Below are 18,127 nucleotides of genomic sequence, written 5' to 3' on the forward strand. Positions count from 1 at the left end.
GTTGAAATGTGGCAACAGCAGAAGCAGCAGCAGCAGCAGCAGCTCGTTTATTTCTAGTATAGCAAGCAGCCCACGCTACGTATGCGTGATGTATTGTCAACAAGTGCGGCCAACCACCTACTCAGCCACGCTCTGGCTGCTGCTGCTGTTGATGGACAAGTGAGGCGCAAATGTTGCATGCAACTCAACATGCTAATGCGAACTTTCTATGCAACAGTGAGAAAGTGAATATGAAGTTCTTCCCTTCACTCTTTCTCTTTCTCTCTCTGTCTCGCTCGCTTTTTCTATTTGTGCAGCTAAGATAAAAGCCAAATGCTGTGCGCTATCTAGCCAAGCAGCTGCTTCCGCCTGCCTGATAAGCTGCCACGCCCCCACACTCATTACAGCTCTGTAGCTTCAGCTTCGAGTTTACAGTCACGTTGACAGTTTTTCTTTTTTATAATTCTCATTCAGTTTAATATGAGAGGGCCGTGGCAGCTTTTACTTTTGTTTGCTATTTTAAACATCAGACTAGCATTTTGTATTATTCTGTCGCTGTATCTAACAATGGCTGCAATTGGCAATTATGTGATGCGTTTGCTGCAGCGCGCCAAGTGCGGCGTCTCGCATATGCTCGACGTTGAAACAAAGCGCAGCTCAGGGGAATCCAAAGAGACGGCGCCAAGAGAGTTCAGGACATTGATGAAGCAGCCTGCAGTTGAGCTGGCAACGGATGAAGATGAAGATTGCAGCGAATTTGATGCGTCCAGCAGTGATGATGATGATCTTATTTACTACAAGTACAACAACAGGAGCAACAAGTCCATGCGTATGGCATAAAATCAGCTGCAGCGCTCGCACATATCGATAACGATAACTTTAAGCAACTCTAAGCAAGCAACAAGCATTGGCAACTCTTTGCTGTAAAAAGCTTGCGCATAAATTAATTAATAATTATAACAAGCAAGCAGCGTGCCAAGTATGTGTTTAAATTAATCAATTTTTAATAATGCAATCATTTGCAGCTCTTATACCAGCAATGCTTGAAATCGGATCAAAATACAGCAGCAGTGCACAAAAAAAATATATTAGCCATATATATTCGTATACAGCATACAATGCTTTAATTCACAGTTAGTACTTAATAATATTTATTATCTAATCTATTTATTTGCGCTTAATCCATTTTTTAGGCAAAGTCGAGCCCAAATGTTGCTGAAAATTTACAAACAAATTCTGCTAGGCCACATTATACTTGGGAAATTGTTTAAAACGCATAGTGTTTAATATAAAAATTATTAACAGCTTGCAGCAGAATGTTACTCAAGTTCTAATTTTTATTTGATTTCAATTAAATTTGTTGTATTGTAAAATGTAAAATTATTATTAATTATTTTTTGGCATAAAGTCGAAATTTCAATGTAAGACTTTTGACTTTTTGCATGCACATACAGAATAATTTTTAAAAAATTTATAATATTATCTTAAGCCTCAATCAGATACTTAAAACAAAATTATTTTTTTTACTTGATTTGTATTGTCACAATTAAATATTTTCGCGTCAATTAAAATAACTCAACAATGTAAAATGAAGGTAAGGGTATGAAAGTTAACAATAGTAAGCGGACTATTGAATTATCTAACTCCAGCAATGCTATTTCGGTTAGAGTTTGTAGGTGCTACTCATGATAGAGTATCAACACTACGACTCTAAAGTTTGATGCTGTGGTGATAAGAAGAAGCTTGAGCGTGGGCTGAGGGTAATGTAAGTTAGGCTAACAATAAGTAATAAAAATAAAAAAATAATAAACAGACAACACTAAGAACAGGGCAATCTTTCTCGTGGTGGGGAACACACGTGCGAACTTCAGCAACTGCCATAGAAAGCTCCATCGAGATTTGTCTATTGCCATAAAGATAACCGCAGGCCTTCGCCACCGGTTCTACCCAGGAAGCCGCACCCAACCAGAAGAACAATATATAATTTGTATAAGGTGTAGACGAAAAAGTGTTGCAAAGTTAAACTTGTGAGATTAAAGATGCCTTTTAATAGTGTGAAAGCGTCCATTTTGAAATGGCGAGCAGTTCACGATAGTAATTTAATAATTGAAAGCAAAAGGCTGTCTATTTATGATCTAAGAGAAACTCACAAATTTTAATTTATTTTATTAATTATTACTATTTTAATAATTTAAATTTTAATCTTTTTTACCGGCATGGTCTCACTCAGGATCGTTCCCATGCTTTCTTGTTGCCGGGCACTGCTGCCAATTCCGCTTTTTTCCCGTCAGATCTGGCTTTTTTGAAAGTGTGAATGCGGGAAAAATTGGAAAACAGCGGGCAGCGGTAATTCTGGCTTTTTTAAAAAGCAGCCATTTCAATCTGCCCTTGATTGACTAAAAAAAAGTCGCTGTCTTCACTTTTAGTCCAATTCTCCAATTTATTCACTCAAGCTTTGTTCTTTCTCGGATTTAGCCCTTGCCGAAAAATATATATAAACATAGCTGAGTTGGATTTGACGTTTGAATTTTCTATTTAAGCACTACTTGCAACGTTACAACGATTTTCATACTCAGGGTCTGGGGTCTTGTTTGCTTTGCAAGTCACAATTCCATACAAATGTTGTTTGAGTAGGTTTACACTTTTACAACGATACAACACTTCGGTGAACACCCTAAGTATTTTTATGCGTAGTCCTAGTTTTTTTAGCCGTGTATGTGTGTATTGGCTATGTGTATTTGTGTAACAAATTTAAATTCGTTTGTATAACTAACAATCTGAGGCTTTCTGAGAAAAACTAATTACGTATGTTTGTTCTTATAAGTATCGTATTTGACCGCAGCAGTAATATTTTTGGACCCGTTTTGGCCCCTTCTTCAAAAAAGAAAAACTCCACATGTTGCAGGTGAATTCTTTAATCGAAAATTGTTGAAAATTAGTACAATGTGCACGGTGCAATGGCGTCTTCCAACAATAAAAATTATAAAAATTGAAATACAAAAAAAAAAATAGCAAAATTCTAAAATATTCTACATTAAAGTTTATGGCAAATTTCAAGTCCCTAGCTTTATAAGTAGACTTTATGCCAAAAAAAAACAGCTTTGGGACCATAGTGCAGGCAAAGCAAAAGTCAACTAATTAATAAGCAGCAACACTTGAAATCGAATTGAACTCGTGCATAATTATTGCAAGCGCTTAAGCTAAAGGACTAGCAGCTGAACTTGGGGTCAAAGCACCTGTGAGCAAGGACACGCAGCAGTTAGCGTAGGGGTGTGGCGTAAGTGGCATGCCACAATGCACAGTTGGCAACAACATTATGCATTTAAAAATAAAAAGCAGCAAACGCAAATCAGAGACTGCGACGGAGACTTGGGGCAATGTCTTTGCCTCAGCGCATGTTGCGTAATTATTTAAAAAGCAAACTACATGGCGTACGTACATATGTGCGTATACTTGCTATTGTTGCAGCTACCCCAACAACACAGCAGGCAGGCAGGCAGGCAGGCAGTCAGTCAGTCAGTCATTGCTTCCTTGAAGGCAACGAGACGACGCGTGGGTCGGCCGCATCTTCTTTATTTTGTGCACTCAAGCGGCTTTTACTTTGTGCATAATTTCTTGAGCCCAAGCCCAAGCCCAAGCGGGTGCAATGCACTTGAAGCTGCTGCCTGCCACACACCTGCGCCTGTATAGTGTTGCAAATAGTGTTGCAAGATCGTTTAATAATTGCATAAATCATTGTGCGCCCAAACTTCTCTATGCCCAGCTTCAAACTCTGCTCACACTTGCATTTTGTCTGTGTGTGTGTGTGTGTGTTGCATTGAGAGTAGCTCTTGGGCATGAATGTCATCATCAGGACAAGTGTTGCTTGGCTCCCACATGGCAGCAGTAGCATTTACTGGGGTGAAAGTAAAAATTACACTTGCAACAAGGCGACGAGGACAACAACGAAAAAACGTCAAAGGCAAAGGCAACAGCAACAGCAGCAGCGACGTCGTTGACGTTGACGTTTCTGATCCTGGTGGCTCTGCGGGGAAGCAGCCCCGTCCCCATACCCATATAGCGCAGAGGGTTGCTTGCTGCGAGTTCGTTAAACCTTCAAGCATCGAAGCTTTCATTTCTTAACAAAAACAACAACAACAACAACAAACTACAACATGCTCGCTCGTGGGGGCTGCCGCGCGTTCTCATAGCCGCAGATACTTTGATGCCAAGTGCTGCACACTCCAAAATAAATAATTAAAAAAAATAAACTTAGCTTCTGCCACTGCCGCTGCCGCTGCCTGCGCCTCTGCCCTCCAGGCAGCAAAACAAGAGTCAACGACTCAGGCAAGCAAAAGTTGCCGCTAGGCGCGCGCAATGCGTTAAAATTTAATTAAAACAACAACACGCACTTTTCATTCACACGCATCCAACAACAACAACAACAACAAACACAAAAACAAAAGCAAGTGCTGCATCCTAGACTCCTAGAAAACAAAAGCATAGCAGCATTTTCACTTAAATCCTTTTGCATTTATTCACGCATATTGTACTCAAATAAATACTCAAGCTCAGTATTCAATAATTATGATTTATGCTGCGCGCTCAATAAAAATATAAATATATACATATCTAATCCTCAAATTATGTCACGAGTTTCCTAATCGATTTATAATTTTATTGCAAAATACAATATACACACAAGTTCAGCATAAGTATCAAATATAGCAGATATACAAATCTAAAGTCTTTGCTATTTTAAAAAAATCTGAAATATTTATAATCTTTTCTGCCACCACCGACTGTCCATAGTCTTGAATTAATAAATGCAAAAAATTTAAATCTTAGCACATAAATATTAAAGTAGCAAAATTTCAGCAATATATAAAATTAATATTTACAAGTTATATGCAAACGCTTATTTATAATATGAATTTTGTATGAGTTTTTTTTCCGATTTAACCGAAGCAGAAGGAAAGTGGAAGAACGCGACCAATTGCAAAGCCGCGAGAACAATGTGCCACGCAGGAAACGAAAATCTATCTAAATTCACAATACAACTTCATGGGAAGGAGTGCAGGCTATTAACAGGACACTGCCTATCGGCATCCCACGCTAACAAACTGGGCCTGACTGAAGATGACGGCTGTAGAAAATGCAAAGAACAGGGGGCTACAGAAACTCTTGAGCACTCACTGTGGCCAGTGCCCGGCGCTGGCAAGCAAAAAATACCTCAATGCGTAGGAGATACCATCACTAAAGGCAGCGGCGATTTGAAATCCTGGATCGCTGCTGAGATTTGCCAGAAATAGTAAAATACAAGAACTGACCGAAATCTAAAAGCTTTCCTATAGTAAAGAAATTCCGGCAAGACTAAGGACCAATGTTGGTCTATGTGAGATCACCTTATGTGACCGGTAGGGCCTAACCTAACCTAACCTATTTTAAGAGTTAAATAGCAACGAGCGATATTATATTTAATATGCTAAAAGCCTGAATGGTTCACAAATAAAAACAATTTCTTTGGAATTCATAGAAATCTTATTCATATTGACATTCGTTCTTCTTCTTCTATGTTGCTACTTTTCTGCTTTTGGATCCTCGAGCTTCATCTTTTTAGCTTTAGGTTTCTTTACATTCCTTCCTTCTTCACTTCCTTTTTCTTCTCCTTCTTTTTCTTTTCCTTCTTCTGTATCATCTTCTCCTTCTTCTCCTCCTTTTTCTTCTCCCTCTTCTCCTTCTTCACATTTTGACACCTTCACACCTTGCTCCACATTCGTACTAGAACACTCCGGAGGCACAACCTGCGTCCAATTCTTAAAAACCGGCGTATAATCATCAATGTTCATTGTTTAGAGACTTTTCAATTTTATTGAATTGAATTGTCGTTTTCTTTGACAGCTTTAACAGAGTTGCATTTTGGCTTTGCCTACAGGGTTGCATTTTGTGTGTGATGACAGTTGCCAGCAAATTCGAATTCATTTGAATTGCAGTTGAAGTTCAAACAATGTTTAAATAAACGCTGCCCAATGCCAATTTAAATTATATAAATAATAAAATCAGCTGATTAAAGCAAACGCTTTTACATATAAAGATATATTTATCGCACATATATAATTGAGAGAGCTAAAGCAAAGTTGATGCTTTAGTTGTGGGCCACATTGATTGGCAGCTGTGGATCAGATGTGGGTGGTGGTGGAGGTGGTGGTGGTGTTGGTGACTGCTCGTTCGGTGGCTGTGGTGGCGTCGATAGCAGCGGCTTCTTTGGCTTGTTGCTGCGATTCTGGCGAAAGTTGATCCACCAGTCCATGAATACCATCGGCTGATAATTGTCGCTCTCGTCCAGCATCATGATGGTGTCGTTGACGTTGATAGTGTTCTCGAACTGTTGGGCCAGCCCATTGCGCCGCTTCTGCCTCCACTGCCTGGTGGGCAGCGGCAAGAGACTCATGTGCGGTATGGGCGTGGACAAAGTGGGGGGCGGCGGGCTAGCCCAAGCATTGGTGGTGGCAGTTGCAGGCTGCTCGCCCTCATGGAAGCTAATGCTGCCATAGGGCAGCGGCTCAGCCTGCGGCAGCAACTGCAGCCCAGCGCTGCGCAGTTGCTCATGCTCCGCATGCAGCTCCTCGGCAATGGGCAGCAGAGCGGCGTCCAGCGAGAGCGGCTTCTGTATGAGAGCCGCCTGCAGTTTCAGCTGCTGCTCCTGGGTGAGCGCATACAAGGGCGAAATGTTGGCATTGTAGATGCACTGCCCAGGCAGCTGCGGCGCACGACTCGGATCCGGCTCCAGCTGCATCAGGCTGTAGCTTTGAAAAGCCAAACTCATGGCATGCCGCTCCAGCGGTATGGCCGGCACGCAGCCCAGCGGCATTACCTGCGCCTCCGAATTGCAGCTCTGCTGGCTGGGATCGTTTTGCAGCAGCTGCACACGGCTGCTGCCAATCCCCGGCAGCTGCTGCATGTGCTGCTGATGCCGAAAATAGTCCATGGCATGCAGCACCGATGGCATGTCCGGCGTGCTGTTGCGCACCGTGGGCAGCACATTGGGCGGCAGCTGCATGGTCATGTGGGTGACGCCCGGTATGGCGGCCATGCCGCCCTCCTCCTGCTGCGGCAGCTCAAAGCCCGCGTACATCATTTCAATGCTGGTGCCCTGCTCATGCACCGAGTTGCTCAGCGGCACCCACTGATTGGCCAGACCAGGCATGGGCGCCATCATTGACTAGTCAGAAAAACAATTTAACATGTGGAGCAAGTGCAGCCGCCGTCAGCTTACCGCTTTCTGCTGCTGCTGCTGCTGCTGCTGGCGTCGTCGATTCTTCTGCGCCGGCTTTGGTGCTCGCTTTGGCTGCGTTGGCGGCTCAGCTCCACCAGCAGCGCCTGCTGCTGTCCAAGCTACGCCAGCGGCATTGTTGTTGTCGCTTTGCTCTTGAGGCACAGCTTCATAGGTGGTTTGCATTTTGGCTGGGAATTTGCTTTGGGAAATTTCACAAAATTTGTTCAACTTTTTGCTGCTCGTCGCTGCTTTGCTCGTTGGAAGTGTAAAGTGAACACTAAAGTTGAAATTCATTCAGTTTGACTATTTTGGCAAATGCTTGCTGTTTTTCCACGGCGCGTTTTACAACACTGACAACACGCACTCACGCTAATTCCACCTAACTGACTACGCGCTGATTGATTTGAAGCTTCGATGATGATGAGATTTACCCAAAGTCAACTAAAAACTGCGGCGTACGCACATACACTGAGAAAAATCGAAATTGAATATAAATTTATGTATAAATGTTGTTTTATTTTCCGATTTAAATATCAAAGCTCAACAAATTAAACTTCTTCACTTTGGCGTTTTGGCATCAATTCATGCGCTGCTCACTTAATCCGCCGGCTAGACTGAAGTTTCCTCGAACTTTAGCTTTTTGGCCTTCGGTGACTCATCCTTTGGTTTGTGGCTCGAGCGCTCGCGTTGACATGGAGCACCTTGGCCCACCATTTTACAAGGACAATCTCGTGGCACAACTGCCGTGAAATGCTTAAAAACGGGCGTTTTATCATCCGCTGCTCTTATGCCCATTTTACGCTCCAAGCCGCGCAGAAATTGCTCGGCACGCGCATTTTCGTTCACTTTGTTGCAGCTTTCGACCAATGGGTGATCTGCTTGCTAAGTGGGTGGGGGGAGCAGCTTCGTAAGTTTTGGTTGTAAATTAATATAGAGACTTACAATAGGCTTTAGATAGTGTTTATATTTCTCACGCAAAGCTTCGGTATTCATTTTGAAGTTTGTTTGTTAAAGGCGCAAATTGAATTTGAAGTGTTTTGACAGCTTACGGAAATGAGCTGCAGAGTTGCATTTTGGCGTGGCCTACAGAGTTGCATTTTTATTGCTGATGACAGTTGGCATTAGTACTGCTTTTTATTTTAAATGCCAAAATGCATTGCGTGCACAAATTAAATTATTAATAAATAAATGCATACAATTTAAATTATATTGTGTGTGCTTTGCATAAAATGAAGTTAGGGCAGCACTGTTTTTTGCCAGTGTATGCACATTGATTGCGTCCGCAGGGACGACTCGAGTGCGAAACTCGCTTGGCAACTGGCAATTGATCAGGCGTTGCGCTAATTGATTTTGCCGCTTAAGTTTACAAGTCGTAATTTTTGTTGAAATGCGAGCAGCAGCAGCAGCAGCAGATGCAGCAGTTGCAGCAATTTTGTTGCTGCCAATGTCGTGGGGCTGGGACTGACCTCGATGTGTCGCTGGCAGTCGCGAGTCGCGATAGTAATCGGCTTATGGCCACTGGTCACTGCGCTGTTGTTGTTTTGATGTGTTGCAGGCATTTGTAAATGATATGCGCCGCAGCCAAAGTGACAGCGCTAATGGGCAAGGTACTTTGGCAGACTTGGAGCTGGAGCTGGACCAGGACTTGGACATTGACATGCTGCAGCTGAAGCACTGGGCGCTCAATAAACTATGAGAGGCTGCTTGGCATTGTTGAAATGCCAGTTGCAACAATAAGCGAGCAGGCAGCCAAGAGCTTGCCACAAACTGTGTCCTCGTCGTCGTCGTCGTCGTCGTCGTTGCACGTCCCACAAGTTGTTTGTCGGTTGATTGCTGTTATGTGCTGGTATGCAGCGCTTAACACGCCAAGTCAATTAAATGTTGCTTCCGCAACTTGGCCAAAGCAGTAACCGGAGCAATGGAGCAGCGGAGCAGCAGAGCTTGCAGCTCATGTTTGATGTATCACAACACACACTCCAAGCCACGGGGCCAGCGCGGTGGCAACACGCATTGGGGCAAGTGTCGATAAAGTGTTTATGGCAGCAGCAACAGCCACAACAACAGCAGCAACAACAACAACAACAACAACAATGAGTTCCATGCCGAACTCCACTGCACTGAACTGGACTGACTAGCTGACTATCATATATGCTTGCAGGCATTGTTGCATCCTCATGTGGCAGCAACATGTTTATGGCTTTTTACACTTAACACCCCGTAGCAATGCAGCCCACACCAGCACTCCCCACTTCCCACTTTCCAGCTGCTGCTGCTGCTGCTGCTGCTGCTGCTGCTGCTGCTGCTGCGGTTAACGCGGTCAAGTCAGCGGCGCAGGCGACAAAGCCGAAGCCGCCGCAGTCGCCGCCTCGTGGTGAAAGTGAGTCGCTTTGCCACATTGTTGCACCGCCGCCAACTTGAGCTTATCAATTACAAGTCTCTCGTGTGAGCAGCGCAGCCATCCACACATAATTAAAACATTACTGGCAATTCAATTGGCCCAAAGTCTAAACTTGACGCTAGCCAATCAATGCGCTAAGCATTGAATGTTGAAATAAACAAATTATGAATGTTTTCGTTTCATAATTTGTTGATTATAATATAATTGTTGAAATGAATAAAAAGTTTAATGTTCAACTAGCTATAAATATAAAAATGAATAAAAAGCTTTGAGTATTTTATTGGTTTTGGTCACATTAACTTTATGTTTTCAATCAATTGTTCACTTTCGTTTAGATTTTCAAACTCTTCTATCAGCAGTAACAAAATAGACATTTCCGAAAGCTGTTAAAGCAACTGCTGCGACTTTAAATATTCAAAGTTCCAAAATGAATACCGAAGCCTTACGCGAGAAATATAAGCACTATTTAAAGCCTATCGTAAGTCTCTGTACAATGAAATTAATTTACTACCAAACAAATAACGAATATGAATTAGATTTCTATAATCCAAATATGAATTCGATAGAAGAATAACTGGAGCTAATGCCAAACCAGCAACAAAACAAATTGTTTTTTTTTTATACCATTCAGGCTTTTAACATATTCAATATTCTATATAAATATTTATAAATGAGCTTGTGCATAAAACCTTTAAATAATTTTACATGTTGCTGAAATTTTTTAAATATTTAAGTGCAGTCATTTAAAGACAGCAAGACTTAAGATTTATTTTAATAATACAAACAATTTAATTCATGAAATAATTTTATAATAAGCTGCCAAACATTTTGGCTTAAGTCTTAAGCCATTTTACAAGCAACAAGTTAATATTGTGATAACAATTGGTCATAAAATTTGAACTCTTTTGTTCGAATTTCGAATTTTGTATGTTAAATTATATTATTATATTTTATATATATTTTACCCACTGTGCACGCTTTGCACATAAAGCATAAACGCATTTAAATTGCGCATACGTCGCGTTTAAACATAATAAATTTATCTTCAGGTGATTGGCAAATTCATTACAAAGTTTACTTTCCCACATTACAATTTAACAAAGTGCTTATTTATTTGGCCTGTTGTTGTTGTTGTTGTTGTTGCTGTTGCTGTTGCAATTGCATTGTTGGTGCCCAAGACGGTCACATAAATTAAACAAAAAGGCTAAGAGAGTCAATTTCACCGCACATTATGGACCAAATTATCAATGCCCATAAAGTATTTCCTTTTAAGACGCTCGCTCAAAGGGAGAAGAAGTCGAAAGCAGCAGAGCAGACTACTGAATACCCTACAAAATGCTAAAGCTCAATTCTACTTAAGTTAATGACTATCAATCAAAGCTAAGATTAAATGCATTTTGTTATTGAAATAGAAACATAAAATAAATGCACAAGAAACATTAATAAATACAATAAAAAAAATAAAAATATAGCATAAAATACAATAATATGTAAAACAAAAATGTAAGCACAATAATGCAGAAAATAAATACAATAAAAAATACATAAATGCATAAAACAAATATATATGTAAAATATATTATAAATAAAATATAAAAATAAATAAGTAGTAATATAGTTGTAGCAAATATTTATATTTTGCTTATATTTCAATGTCTCTTTTATATCTTTATGTTTTTAATAAAAATATATTATAACATTTTACTTGATATTTATATAATCATTTTCTGAATAGTATTAATTAAAGCGTTGGCATAGTTATTATTATTAAAATTATATATATTTAATTTAAATAATTATATATTATTATTTGCATGCTTGCTCTTATAATTTTTATTATTTTTTAATTATTTAATAGCCAAACTGACAAGACTTGCTTTTGTTTTTCATTTGCAGAGTATTCGTTGCTTGGGCTTGGGCTTGGGCTGAGGCTGAAGAGGCGCATAAAATGCGTTGCTCACGTTTCTGGCCGCTTTGGTATGAAATAAATTTAAAGCCAGTTCCGAAGGCAGACTAAGGCAGCTGAAGCTGGAGCGGAGCACACACAGGATGCTCGATGCCCAATGCCCGAGACGAGCACAACAAATGTTCAAATAATAAAGTATACGGTTATGCTGGGGCTGGGGCTGGGGCTGGTGCAGGCCAAAGACGCCCACCAAATGCTAACAAGTAACGAGCCGAACGCAGAGAGCGAAAGAGAGAGAGGCAAGAGCTGTTTGCTGGGGCAGTTGGCAGGCAGCCGCCGCCGCCGCCGCCGCATGTTGTCATGTTGCAAAGAGCTGGGATTGCATGGTTAACAGAAACCGTTATAAATAAATGCACGTATTGCCATTACATTTCATTGTCTGACTGCCAGGCCCCCTCCCCCTCCCCCTCCCACTCCCCATACCTGCTGATCAAGCAAACGCCAGCGGGCAAACTCAATGCTGCTGTTGTTGTTGCTGCTGCTGCTTTTGTTGTAGTTTTTGGCATCCTGCTGCCTAAATGGCGTTAAATATGGCGTTGATGATCATTATCAGCGTGGCAAGAGGCGCAACAGCAGGACCAGAACAGCGTGTAATCCAATAGCCCAATCACGTCCACGTCGTCTCCGTTGTGAGGTGTTAAATTTGCCGGGCGCTAATGAAGTCCGCCGCATCGTTTCACAATTCAAATTGCAACAAAGGCAAAAACCAAAAACTGAGAACTGAGTTTGAGTTTGAGTTTGATATCGCACTCGTTCTCGTCACGAATTAATATTTGCAATGTGGCAGCAACAGCTGCTTGCAACCCTCGCTTGCTTGCCTGCTACGATTTATGCCTTGGCAATCCTGGCGCGCTGATCTTCAACTCGCTTGGGGTCTAATGAATGCCTCCAACGCCTCCTCATATTGCCAACTGGCTGCGGCTGCGGCTGCGGCTGCGGCTGCTCCATTCGCTTCGATATTGGGCAACGCCTATCCCAGAGTCATTTATAATTTTACGCGAATTGCCACAGCGCCCCATTCCCAAGTCCCACGTCCCAAGTTGTGCTCGCCGCATCCTCTCTAACTGGCCCATGTGGCTGCTTCGATCTGTGGCAAGTTGACTGGCCAAAGCCAAGTTCATGATCGTGCTGCACGTTTTGCCAGCATTATTTACGGACACATGCAGTGGTGGTGGTGGTGCCGGTGGTGCTGGTGGTGCCCCTTGCCCCGTTCTTTTCCCACGGCCTGCCCCACGCAGTTCGCAGTTGTTGCCACAGCTTCCGCCTCGCTTTTAGTTGCACATACTAACTAACAAGTTGCCGATTGGCTGCCGCTGCCGCTGCCGCTGCTGCTGCTGCTGCTGCGGCATGCCACATTCTTGTTGCACATTAACTCCTTTTGCCAATAATCATCATAATTTACGACCACCCAACTGCGGCCCCCACCCCCCCACCACACTTTGTACGCATTTTGTTGCTGCCACGTGATTTACAAATTTCGTTTATTTGCATATTTATTTTTGATTTCCGCTTTAGTGTGCCACACACACACACACACACACACACACACACACACACACAAAAAGTTGCAAGTAGTTTGGCCTGCGTCTAGACTAGTTGAGCCCATTGAGGAGGCTCACAGCAAAAAGTTTGCGCCAAGCCCTCTCAAGCTTTTGTTGTGGCATCGATAGCTTGCCCCACTAATTGCACTTGTGGCTGTAAATCAACAAGCGCCACTTCAGTTATTTATGTGCTTTTGTTTTTTTGCTTTCAAAATAAGTAAATTTTATATAAATCCACTCAACTTCAGTACTAAGCATAATCTTTATAGTTTAATAACAATCATTTAATTACTATTAATTTATAAAATTGACAACGATTACAAAAAATTGAAAAATAATTCAGCATTTTTTTCAAACTATAATAATTAAGTGAAATCATTTAAAATTCTCCATTCATTTTGTATATATATTTTTTTATAACTAATAAATATTTTTAAATATTGAGACCTTTTGATATTTTAAATGTAATAGGATTTTTTTTAAATTTTAAATGCTTGAGCAAAACTTTATTTTATATTTCTAATAAATATTTTGAATTTTTTAAACCTTAGAATCATTTTTTTTATTTAACAATTTTTTTTAAATTTTAAATGCTTGAGTAAAATTTTATTTTATATTGCTAATAAATATTTTGAATTGAACATTTTAGACTCATTTTTTGTATATTAACAATTTGATGTATGTGCTTAGCTTTTCCGCTTTGCTGCTCTGAACCGCATTAAAAATATGTTAAATTTAAAGCTCAAAATGTATCTTAATTGAAATCAAGCTGCTAATACAAATACTTTGTCATAAATCTGGAAAAAAATGCAATTTACACAGCGAAACAAACAAAGCTATATTGGATATATATATATATATGTATATATATGCATGTATTTTTATTTGTATTTGTGTCTGCCGAACAGACCACAAAATGAATTTCAGTTTGTGAGGCAAATTGGCTTGAAGCTGAAGTTGCAGCCACAAATTGCGGTTTGGGTTTTGTGGGCATAATTAATACAATTATGCTTAAGCTTAAAACAATGCTAATATTTAAATATTTTTTGCTGCTGCTGCTGCTGCTCATTGAGGCGCACACAGAACACAGATTGAACGTTGGGCTGGTCAATGGCCGCATTAAGCGCTTGTTGCCACAAAAAAGGGCAAGCTCTGTCTGTCTGTGTGTGTGTGTGTGTGTGTGCAACATTGTTGCAGTCACTGAACTGTCAAACGCAAACCAAAAGCCGCCGAAAATTGTTTCACTTGCAACAAAAGCCACAGCAAACGAAATAAAAACAAAATATGCGCAGCATAACAAATGAAAATTTTGTTTGTTTGCCTCAAAGCAAAAGAAATTAAAATATAATTAAGCTTGCATGCCAAAATTGCATTTAATTTAAATTTAACAACAATTTCTAGTTAAAATTGTCAAAGGACAACGACGACGAGCAGGACACACACACAAAGTCAACACAAAATAAATTGCAATAAAAAAAGAGAAACACACAAAAAAAAAAAAAAGAGAAAAGAGATAAAATTGCAAATGAACGTACATTGGTGATGATGTTGACATACTCCGATTCCGACTACATACTACAGATAGAAAGAGCTTTGCCATGCATATGAAAAAGTGTTGACAAAGCAGGCTGATGACATTGCCATGGGCCAAAGGCGTTACGCGTAACAAACAAATGTGACAGCAGCAAAAATCATGGCAGAGTTAGCAAATAAAATACGCAAAACAAAAACGAAAAAGCGATTACATAAATTCATTAAAATGTTTGCCAAATGGAAGTCATGCAAACACCAGCCACAAACAAACAAACAAACAACAGCAACAACAGCAGCAGCAGCAGCAACAGCAGCAGCAGCAACATTCAGTCTGTTGAGCATCAAGAGTCGAAAGTCGAGAGCTGGGAGTTGAATGCTGAATGTTTGCAACTTGACTGATACACAGCCAATGGCTAAGCACAGTCGGTTAGAAAGAGAGCGAGCGAGTAAGAGAGAGACACACTGGTCAGCAGCAATCGCAATATCCGACGTCATAGACTGGAATAAGCAAATCATAGACACATTCATTAAGACACTGCTCCATACACTGCTCATCAAGAGTTAGACCCCAAAGCTTATAGAACATACATTAAATACAAATTCTATAATCAAAGCAAGCAGCTTTATTTACTAGAGTTCTCAACTATTTTTGATAAATAAATGATAAATAAATTACTAAAGCTTCAAACAAATTTGTGCTATTATAGAAATTTTTAAGGACACTTCGTTTGGATTACTAAAAATGAAGAAAATGATTGAAAAAAAAGCTAAAATTTTATATCTTCCATTCAGCAGAACTAGAAAGATATTTGAAAAAATCTGTTAAACTCCAATTCAGCAGCTAATTTTGCTCAAATATTTGTATTGCAATGTATTTTTGTTTAACTTGTTTGTAGAACTTACAAATATATTAATTTGTTATCGATATGTGCTGCAAAGAAAGAAAAAGTTAGAAGCTGCCATCACTTGGTGCTTAAATTTTGAAAGCAAATGATTTAGAGCGATTCAATTTAGAGAATATTTGTCTCAAATGCCTCTTAATCCTCAATTTAATTATTGGCTATTTATGCTACAATTGGGTAGCTAAAATAATGTATTTAATACTATCGATAACTATCGATAAGACACATATTCAACTCGAGCAATAATTTTGAATTATTTGCCTTACATTTAGCAATGGCAAAACTATCGACTCACTAGCGCAACTGTAGCAAGCATGACTTGCAAAAAGCTTATGCAGCTGATTGCCTTGACCAGTCATCGTTGCAACTGTCTGGACGATAATGTTGCATGACAATGCTTGAGCTTGAGCTTGAGCTTGATCCGCGGCTGCAATGCCAAGCGTGAATGACAGACTAAAGAAGAGTTCACAAGTTCACGCAATGCAATAACACAGAAAGAAAGAAAGACAGAGAGAGAGAGAGAGAGACATGGCAAGGCCATGCCCAACGCGAGATTCGTGCCGCCTTCGTTTGAAATGCGCATAAATAAAATGCAGTTTGGTAGCCGCCGCCGCCGCCGCCGTTGCGACGTGGCTAAACGGTACTTTTTGTGCCCGAGCCAAACGGGTGGTGGTGGAGGGCGGTCTCGATGGCACGTTGCACATGCGTGGCCGTAGCCACAAAGCTTAAATGCCTTTGGCATACGTCAAGTGCCAGCGTCAGTCTCAGTCGCCGTCTCAGTGGCAAACGCAGCTTCTTGCTTCAGTTCAGTGAGAGCAACGAGACGCAGTTGGTTAGCTAGGCCAACGCGCTTGGCCACATTTATTCGCTTCGATTAATAGAAAACCTTCAGGACCAGCGCACGCTCCAGACGCTGCAGACTCGGCATTGTGGCACGACAATGCAGAAACTCGCGCACCAAGCGGTGATTGGCGCGCTCAAGGCGCGGGCAATGATAGCGATGAGTTAGTGGATCCACATGCAAGTCCAGGGCACGCTTGGCCAGCGCCTCAGTGAGCACATCCCGCATCAGAGCAGCCATCACGCGCCTCTGTATGCCCAGCAGCTTGGCCAGACGCGCGCTAATCTGCCGCGCCGTTGCCGGACGACGCAGTCGTCGAAAGGCCTTCAGCAAGCGAATCCCGCAATGCACATGCATATCAAAGTCATCCATAATCACAAAGGCTGCGAAATGAATGTTAAGTCCAGAGCAACGTTCCTAATAAAATTCGCATAGTTTACCCAATTTCTTGATATATTTCGCAATCGGAATTGAGCGCGTCTTTTGCTTGAAATGCAGTCTTTGGGCAATTAGTTCTCAATCAAGTTAAGGCGTCTATATAAAGTTCTTATAGTTTCAAATAAGTTTAGGCGTCTATATAAATTTTCTTTACATTAACAATTGAGCTTTAGTTTAGCAACTGAAGCATACATTACCAATTTATTTAGCTCTGCTATAATTTCAATTGAAATTCACTTTCTAGTTCAGCTTAACTATTTTTCTTTGCTTGCTGCACTTTCAATGAAAATTCACTCTGCAATATTTTCCAATAGCTAAAAGCAACGCCTGCTTTATTTTTGATTTTTCATTTTCACAGTATTTGCAACGTCGACTTGTGGCAAGTTTGCTGCTCTTGCGTTTCGGCATTTTGCTGCAAACTGTCATTTGATGCGGCAGTTGCACGCATTCCTGCAACTCTTGGTGCGCTTCTCAGCCTCTCAGCTTGTCTCTTGTCGTCTTGTATCATTGCCAGGCATACGCTGCGCATCGTTTGGTATTCACCTTCGGCTCAGTTCTTTTTCCTTTTTTTTTTACTTCTGCTTTGCTCTTTGCTTTGTTTTTTTTTTTGCAAACCGTTTCAATTAGAAATTCATGATGCTTTAAGCGTATGTGCTTAATTTTAACTGCAAAACAAAAGGCACACACGACTATATAGCTGCTATATAGCCAGCATATATATGTACTGCCTTTGAACAGCACAACATTCAATTCAGTTCAGTTCAGTTCAGTTCAGTTGAGCTAAGCGCTATATCTTTCACTCTGACAAGTTAAGTTTGGCTAAAGAGCGCGCAGTCGACTATAACAGACTCTGTACTTAATTTATAATTTCCAATGCAATTTGTTGCTTTTTAAATTTGAAACTAACAAAGTTACAACTTTAAATTGCTTGAAATTTTTAGTAAATATTAAAAAAATAATTATTATAAAAACAAAAATCAGCTCTAAGCTTTTTTTAAATTGTCTTGAGTTTCAGATTTTCATATTTTTTGTAAACTACTTTAGTTTATAGAATTATGTTAAGTTCATCGAAAATGCTATGTTATGTTAGACTAGAGTTAACAGTAACAGAGTTTAATATGTTAAGCAAGTTATTATTAAAAAAAAAAATCATTTAGTAACGTTATCTAAGCAGCAGTAGAGTTTGATTGTTGTGACAGCTTCAACTTTATCTATTGCTTGAGAAATAGACCAAAGCTGACTTTCGTCTATAGTGTATCGAAATATTTTTTTTA

At 40.4% G+C, this 18,127-nt stretch overlaps 3 protein-coding genes and 1 long non-coding RNA gene across 5 annotated transcripts; 1 reads left to right on the forward strand and 3 right to left on the reverse strand.

The window, feature by feature from the left end:
• The first annotated feature begins 434 nt into the window (after positions 1–434).
• On the forward strand, positions 435–1,302 carry LOC108606102. 2 transcript variants are annotated; one of them, XR_001915415.1, is made up of 3 exons: positions 435–958; positions 1,005–1,112; positions 1,173–1,302. It is a non-coding gene; the product is annotated as an uncharacterized LOC108606102 (long non-coding RNA). The 2 variants fall into 2 exon arrangements; XR_001915416.1 differs by having other exon boundaries at positions 1,017–1,112.
• A 4,740-nt stretch (positions 1,303–6,042) lies between these two features.
• Positions 6,043–7,699, reverse strand: LOC108605833. Its single transcript, XM_017995640.1, has 2 exons — positions 7,235–7,699; positions 6,043–7,180 (listed from the first exon to the last, which is right to left on the reverse strand). Exons 1-2 carry the CDS (start codon positions 7,526–7,528, stop codon positions 6,104–6,106), a joined length of 1,371 nt encoding a protein of 456 aa, XP_017851129.1. The 5' UTR covers positions 7,529–7,699; the 3' UTR covers positions 6,043–6,103.
• Positions 7,700–7,748: 49 nt separating this feature from the next.
• On the reverse strand, positions 7,749–8,271 carry LOC108605835. The gene is made up of 2 exons (XM_017995642.1): positions 8,177–8,271; positions 7,749–8,116 (listed from the first exon to the last, which is right to left on the reverse strand). Exons 1-2 carry the CDS (start codon positions 8,225–8,227, stop codon positions 7,844–7,846), a joined length of 324 nt encoding a protein of 107 aa, XP_017851131.1. The 5' UTR covers positions 8,228–8,271; the 3' UTR covers positions 7,749–7,843.
• An 8,140-nt stretch (positions 8,272–16,411) lies between these two features.
• On the reverse strand, positions 16,412–17,131 carry LOC108606177. The gene is made up of 3 exons (XM_017996027.1): positions 17,051–17,131; positions 16,856–16,988; positions 16,412–16,798 (listed from the first exon to the last, which is right to left on the reverse strand). Exon 3 carries the CDS (start codon positions 16,785–16,787, stop codon positions 16,449–16,451), a length of 339 nt encoding a protein of 112 aa, XP_017851516.1. The 5' UTR covers positions 16,788–16,798; positions 16,856–16,988; positions 17,051–17,131; the 3' UTR covers positions 16,412–16,448.
• Positions 17,132–18,127: the final 996 nt, after the last annotated feature.

The sequence above is a fragment of the Drosophila busckii genome, chromosome X (genome assembly GCF_011750605.1).
Source record: "Drosophila busckii strain San Diego stock center, stock number 13000-0081.31 chromosome X, ASM1175060v1, whole genome shotgun sequence".
Classification (NCBI taxonomy): domain Eukaryota; kingdom Metazoa; phylum Arthropoda; class Insecta; order Diptera; family Drosophilidae; genus Drosophila; species Drosophila busckii.